We start from the raw sequence: 7,500 nt of genomic DNA, 5'->3' as shown, positions 1-7,500 counted from the left end.
AGATTTAGCCAAGCTTAAAAGCTGAGTTCCCTCTTTATTTATTCTTACTGCCTGTGGGGTTAGTGAAAAGGAAAAGTTTCGAATGTCCGCGTTTTGATGTTTCCGGTTGCTGCTTTGATAATTAAATCATTTTCTTTGCTTTCTTCTATAGAAAAATTCATTGCTTAACTAGTGAATTCCAGGATAAATTTTACGCAAAAAACCGAAAACGATGAGTACGATATAAGTTTTTCGAGTGAAATTTATTTTGGAATTCACCAGTTTGGCAATGAATTTTTCTTGCACCGCATGATTTTTAAAAGAAAACAAGCACACCCTCAGTGAGCGAATGGAAAAGGAAAAAAGTCATTTCAGAGTCAACTGTCATTAGCCAGGGAATAGGAATCACGCTAAAATAAGAAGCCGCAAAGATAACTTGTCAGTTCAATGTCAAAGAAGAGTTTTACTGATGTACTTTATTCCACTTTATCTCTGAAAACGATATCATTCACATTTTGATGTATTTCATTGAACAAGAATCGGAAATGCAACCAAGAAAGGATGAACTTCAAACAAGATCCGCTCCAACACTTAAATAACGTTTAGGTGCTTTAAACAAACTTCTGAAAAGACAAGTTAGTGAAATTTCCCTCTAATGTTACGAGAACTCATTGCGATTACGTGTTTATAACACAAGGGCAAACTTTTCTTGTCACTGTCGAGGCACATCGAAAACCAATTGGGGAAACGGATTAAAAAGCACTCAAGTTGTTCGATCGCATTTTAGAACAAAACAAACAAACAAATCAACTTGTTCTTTATGTCCAAAAGAGTACAGATTATTGTTATTTACTTCCGGTTGGCAAAAAAAAAAATCGATTTTCATTCCTGAACAAAGGAAAACCGATGAAACCACTTTTTGAAAATAACAAGCGGTTTAGTGCCCAAGGAAAGAATTTGTTGAGTAACTTCTTGCACTAAGTATGAGCTATTACTGTATTCTGTTTTGTCGTTGTCGTTCTCTTTCGCTCTCATTTCGTTTCTGTTCTAGTCACAGGTCCTCCTGGCATGATGTAACTTTATCAGAGCTTCTAAAGATATGCCAGAAATTGCAATACAGAGAAAAAAGCAGCTGTAAGCAAATTAAAAATAAACACTCAGCTTAAAGTTTATATACCTCCGATGCTTGACTTGAATAACTGCGTAGCCGCCAGTGTGGACCACAGCTATAAAACCAACAAAAAAGGCAGAAACAAAGCATTTTCCAAACTTTACCTGAATACGAAAAGCTTTGACTGTGTAAGAACTATAGTTGATGTAGTATGGCCGTATAGCCGCGTCGAGCCACAAAAAGCGGGCTAAAAATGAAGACTCGCTTATGTTTAGGTGGGTTAACCTGAGTTGAGCCTGCAATCCAATCGAAAGCCAGTACCTGGTCAGCAGTCAACTTAAAAAAAAAAAAAAAAAACAGCTGACCTCGGTGAGCTCTAAGCTTGAGCCCATGATATGGTCACGTGTAACTGGTCAGCAGATGACTTGTTTTGACAGGTGTCAATTGGTCAAAACATGGATATCCAATATCAAAGATGTATGCTGTAAACTAGTATGATACTGGTCACGTTGGTATACATAGACGGGTGGACGTACTTACGTATGGACCAACCTCGTTCCCAGGGTCTCTCTTCTCTGCCTCCCTTGGTCGTCGATAGAGAGACCCTGGTTGCGGCTGGTCACGTGACCATCTATCCATCCAAAACCGCAGGGTGGGTGGGTACTCAAGTACATTTGGTCGAGAGGACGATAAAATGCCATCCGGGGGAAGGTGAAGTTGAACAATTGTTGGTTTCAAAATGGCTCTCGAGTTTCTAAGATGTGTTCAGAAGGCGCTACTTTCGGCTGGCTATGACGATATAAATTTGTAAGTGAAACAACTCATTTGCCTGGAAAGTTTATATTTAAAGAAAGATTTAGTTGCTGTTCTTCCTACCGGCTACGGGAAATCCTTTGTTTTCCAAGTTATGCCTCGATTGTTGAGGGAAAGAGAGGAAACACCTGCAACCACAAACCCTACATAAACGTGAGTCAGCAGAGTAAAAAACTTTTTTGGTGTTTGGTTTTGAAACATGATTTTAGCGCGAAAACTAGTGAGTCAAGCGACATAAAGCTCTCTCCCTGCTTTAGTAAATTTGTCACTGTGACAATCAAAAACCCTGTTACCCCACCCTTCCAGCAGAGGGAGGCGGGGAAGAGAGATCCTGGGAACGAGGTTGCGTACGGACGTACGTAAGTACGTAGGGACGATCGATCGTACGTACGTACGGACAATTGATGATGTCATGGCTATAAAACCAAAATTTCTCGCATGGATGGGTTACCATATTTTCTTAATTTTGGTACTGGACCTTGTCATTACTAGCGTGCCTGACCAAGTGTCCGTGAAGGAGGTGTTGCACAAAAAACAATTGGGCATTTTTTTCTGATCACGGCGTTCTTTGTTTTGAATTAAACTTCTTTGTGAAAGCTCAAATAAAAAACACCTTGCCGTCTGGTGTACAACTACTCAAACTCAGATTTCGACGATCTACGCGCGTCACTCAGTTTATTGGGACTGACCTCATTTTTTACATGTAATGATGCCGCCAACATCGACGCGGAAAAACTGCAAGGATGCATTTCTTGCTAACCCTAACCCTGTAGCTGATCATGTCCCCAAGGAAAAGGCTTAAGGGGCGTAATCCTCTGCCGTGGATAATGGCTCTATACTAAACCTAATCAAGAAAAAGGAGACGGTACGGCGAAAACTCAAGAAATCAGGGACTTTAAGATAGAGGACGCGATTTCTACAATACACGGGCGGAAGTAATTTTTTCGGAGACGAGCATTCTGCGCATGCTAATGTTGCCTTGCCATTCCGTTGTGCTGGCGTCTGGAACGTCAACCTGAGCACTTTGGCGTTGTGGAGAAAACGTGAGTAGTCAGCTTTATGTTTCTTCAAAGAAATTGATGTATTAGCCATTTAACTTTTAGGAAAAGCAACTAGAACTATATTTATGCTTTTCAAGGAAAGATAAGCGTGGAAACTCATGCTGTTTTAACACTACCGGCGTTTTTATTTAGGTTGCACACTCGCCTGAAAATGGCAGAGCCTTCAACATGTTCAAGTTCAACCATAGGCAGCCCAAGCTCGCGTCACTACAGACAGCCGTTGAGAATTTAAGCGCGTTAAAAGACTTTGTATGGGAAATCAAATATCGTCGATTATAAAGCCTAAAAAATGCTCAATTTAACTTTCATTCAATAAAATGAATCAAAATGACTCACCTCTGGTGTATTCTTGTGCCTTTTGGAGCTTATTTTACAGTTTCGGGAAGTCGGTGTTTTCAATGTTCTAAGACGAAGTCAAGGCTGCACACTACGATTCCGACCGTTGTCAGCTCAGAGGCGGTTTGCGACTCGAAAATCCATCCCAGCCAAGATTTTTTCACGCAAAGCTAAAGCCACATCATTTGCGAACAGCTCCATGGTTACGAGAAGCCGCTGTGGGGATGGGGTAAGTGTTGTAATGACTGTACCTCCATCGGGTGGAGTTAATTTGACCTCGGACCCAAGCTCCGTGTCCTCGTCGGCGATCATATGCGGTTAAATTCATCAGCTATCGTGGAAATCGAAGCACAAAATGCTCAGTCATTTCCAGCCAAGTGCGTGGGGTTTTTTGACGATGAAACATTCACGGAGGTTCGCAAATGATGTGGCTTTAGCTTTGCGTGAAAAAATCTTGGCTGGGATGGATTTTCGAGTCGCAAACCGCGTCTGAGCTGACAACGGTCGGAATCGTAGTGTGCAGCCTTGACTTTGTCTTAAAACATTGAAAACACCGACTTCCCGAAACTGTAAAATAAGCTCCAAAAGGCACAAGAATACACCAGAGGTGAGTCATTTTGATTCATTTTATTGAATGAAAGTTAAATTGAGCATTTTTTAGGCTTTATAATCGACGATATTTGATTTCCCATACAAAGTCTTATAAGGCGTTTAAATTCTCAACGGCTGTCTGTAGTGACGCGGGGTTTCGACAAAACACTGACCCCCGGTCAACTGACCCCCCTACTGACCCCCTAAAAAATCAATGGGAAAATGAATACTGCTTACTTAAGCCTCAACATCCCTTTTTAAACAGCATTGTTCAACAGTATTTAAGTCTAAGCACCCACTTTAAAAAGGTTAGTTTTCGATTATTGTTGTGATGGCCGATTACTTCATGTAAGCTAACCTTTTTAAAATGGGTGCTTAGACTTAAATATTGCTGAACAATGCTGTTTAAAAGAGGTTTTTGAGGCTTAAGTAAGCAATATTCATTTTCCCATTGATTTTATAGGGGGTCAGTAGGGGGGTCAGTAGGGGGGTCAGTAAGGGGGTCAGTTAACCGGGGGTCAGTATTTTGTCGAAACCCAGTGACGCGAGCTTGGGCTGCCTATGGTTCAACCAAACCTCCGAGGTAAGCTTTAGGTTTGGGCAAATTTGTTGCGAAATTTACGATCCGATGTTTCTAAATAGTTTTGGAAATTGATTTACGTTCTGGTTGAAGCGCTGTAATTGTAAGATTATTCTGCAGATAAAATTTTAACATTTTAGAGATGGGAGGAATTACACAGTCGGGTTTTGGCTTCTCCATCCATTTTGCAAAAAAACAAAATCGCACCTTATTTCCCCTGCATATGCATACTGTAGTTTTGCAAATGTGCTTAGAATAAAAACACGTCTGTGAGCTTCCCAGAAAACACACAGACGTCACCTTTAATTAAATAAAATTATATTATCAGAGATAGAGTTAACGTTGTTTTGGTAGATCTTGGAGGATTGGCTGGCCACCCGATCCGCGCTGGTATACCTTTGTTTAAGTGTGGTACAAAAACCAATATTATTAATAAGTATATTTTTGCAGATTCGACAAAGCATGGCTCTCCATTGAGAAATTTGAGGCCAGGGAGGGAGGTCAACCTCAAGCACAGCTGTGTTGGGTAGCCCAGTCAATGAACTAACAACCCCTGGAAATTATGGGTTAGCTAGTAAATTCCTCTCTGGCTAGGGGGTGGTGGGTTACTTGTTTTCCCCAGTGTGGGGTCTTGCTTTAGACTTGGCTGCCCAGTTATGCTGCAGCCTCAAGCTCTCTGATAGGTTGGCCCGCTTTCAGGTATGAGCAGGCCTTGGATCAGTCACCCGAGCTAAGTTCTAGTTATTGGCAACTCTCAACTCTCCTCTGGCCATGTTGAATCAGGACAGATATATACAGGTATATACAAGCCCTAAATGGGGACACTGTAAACTTGAAATTCAAGATGTGATGTGCATGTATGCTGATGTACAGGGAACAGACAAATCAGTTTTTGTATACCTTCACTTATTCACATTTTTTAAACTTTAGTCCAGTAATGTTTTGGACCAAATACTATGCTGTGAAGTTCTTAATCTTAATCCATTCACTACAAAAAAAGGCTCAACAGAACGAAGTACAATTTGGGATAAAGTGGCTACAACACTGACTGGCATTTAATGTTGACAAGCGATCTGTTAGAGATCATGTTGGAATATTACAAAACAGGCATAAAAAGAAATTGAGAGCTGAAGAAAAGGCAAGTGGTATTGTACCTGATGAGCCAACGGGGTTGGAAATTCTGTTAGAGCAAATAATTGCCCTGGAAGGAAGTGCAGAGGCAGAACAACAAGAAACTGGTCGGGAGAAGAGCCAAAAAATAGAGTGTGATAAAGCAAAAGCTGAAGATATCAGGTTAAAAGCGATGGAAAAATTGAACTACACTCCAAAAAGGCAATCAGATGGGATGGAGGACAATCAAAGTAAGCGACCACGACGCAGTGGCAGCAGCGCAATTTCTTATCTGTCACAAAGTGCTGACATTAACTTCGAGCTTAAACAGGAGGAGTTGAAGCTGAAGAGAGATCAACAGGAGTTTGAGAAAAAACAAATGGAAGTTTCTGCAAATGCACAGAAGCAGTTCCAAGAGCAGCAGAGTCAGCTTCTAAAGTTAGTGTTGTAGCAACAGAAACAACAGAGTCAACAAACACTGCTCATGATGCAACAACAGCAGCAGCAAACAAAGGCATTATTGGACATTATGGAGCGTAGGGTAAATAAATAATTGCTTATCAACAATGTGCAAAATAAATCCCTAAGTGACTTTCAGTTGATTTTCTGACAAGGTTTTGAATTGCATTTTGATTGAGATCTGGAATGTAATTTTATGTTCATTCAAGCGTATTCCTATGCCATTACAGTTTTGCTTAGAAAATAACCCAAACCCAATGAACGAGGCGGGTGAGGGGGTTAAAATACTAGGAGTTATTTTATGCTGTTTACATCTCAAATGTTCTTTTAAGTCACCTTAGGGATTTTTTCCATGCACCCCTGGACTTCTATTTTTTAATGCATTCGTAAGTTCTCTTGTGTTCCCTTGGAAGGCAGTGTGGTTTACTTTTATTACCGTTTGAACTCCTGAAATTAGGGAGGCAGGAACCTTCTTATGGCTATAGCTGTTACCAGCTTTGCAAAGCTTGTTTTGATATTCTAAGTCGTTTCAGTTACCCTGGGTTGAGTGGTAAATTACTGTACTCTGATCCACCTAATTTATCACACTACTCCCTGTTTTTGGCGGTGATGTAACAACTTTTTCCCATGTCTTTCTTCTTCCAAGTCAATTAGACTTGGACTTACATAGCATTTAACCGCTGTTGTTGTTGTTTTAGAGTTAATCTCCTAGATTGAAGATTGTTCTTCTGAAGTGATTTTATTATTTATGAAGTGGGGTGACTCAACTACCAAATGTATTACTTTCATCCGTGTTTATGGGGATGATGTTACAAATTGACTTTTTCTGAAATATCAACTCGGGCGTTTTCCCCTTTATTTCTGGTATCTGCAAGTGTACAATTTTCTAATAAAGTCTGTTGTTGTTGTTGCTGTTGTATTAGACCTCATAGTTTGCAAAATTGTTTTCCTGTAGATCATTTATTATTCATGGGAGGGAGGCAGTAAATGGCATAACTTAATTACAACTTTTACTACCCATCCGGGTCAAATTTCCCTGTTCTTCAGGAACATTCTAACCATTTTGGACCCTATAATCACACACAATGAAACTTTACAGTGCTTCTGTTTTCCCAGATGCCTCCCTTTCGATAAGTAAGGGACACTCCCTTTGTCCTTATTAGAAACCTAACTGAAATAGTGATCCAACGTGGGGGGTACAAGGCCAAAGTATTCAGCTGTAGAGTTGGAAAAAAGGCAGGTTAGGGCGTTTCTAAGTAGTGCGCAAACAATGGACATCTTGCCAACCTGGCTTAGTCCTATCTTTAAGTCCTTCTTGAAGTCCAGGAATTTGAAATAATTAATGATATCAGCAAATAACCATTCCACAGAAACACGGACTGCACTCATTGAATCATTACAAATCTCCATATCTCTGGTCAAAATACCAATGCGAAATGGTGCTTGGAGATGAACTCTTA

The 7,500-nt window shown here is 40.4% G+C and overlaps 1 protein-coding gene and 1 pseudogene across 1 annotated transcript in view; one reads left to right on the top strand and one right to left on the bottom strand.

Annotated features, from left to right (window-relative positions):
* LOC138002697 (uncharacterized) overlaps nucleotides 1–3,612 on the bottom strand; it is a 10,959-nt gene extending 7,347 nt beyond the window's left edge. The window contains exon 1 of the mRNA XM_068848692.1: nucleotides 3,552–3,612. Coding sequence (XP_068704793.1) covers nucleotides 3,552–3,612 — 61 coding nt within the window. The remainder of the gene's footprint in view (nucleotides 1–3,551) is intronic.
* Nucleotides 3,613–5,519: 1,907 nt separating this feature from the next.
* LOC138002696 (mediator of RNA polymerase II transcription subunit 15-like) lies at nucleotides 5,520–6,134 on the top strand (annotated as a pseudogene).
* The last annotated feature ends 1,366 nt before the right edge of the window (nucleotides 6,135–7,500 follow it).

The sequence above is a fragment of the Montipora foliosa genome, chromosome 5, assembly GCF_036669935.1.
Source record: "Montipora foliosa isolate CH-2021 chromosome 5, ASM3666993v2, whole genome shotgun sequence".
In the NCBI taxonomy this organism is placed as follows: Eukaryota; Metazoa; Cnidaria; class Anthozoa; order Scleractinia; family Acroporidae; genus Montipora; species Montipora foliosa.
This window is presented reverse-complemented; position numbering and strand designations above follow the sequence as displayed.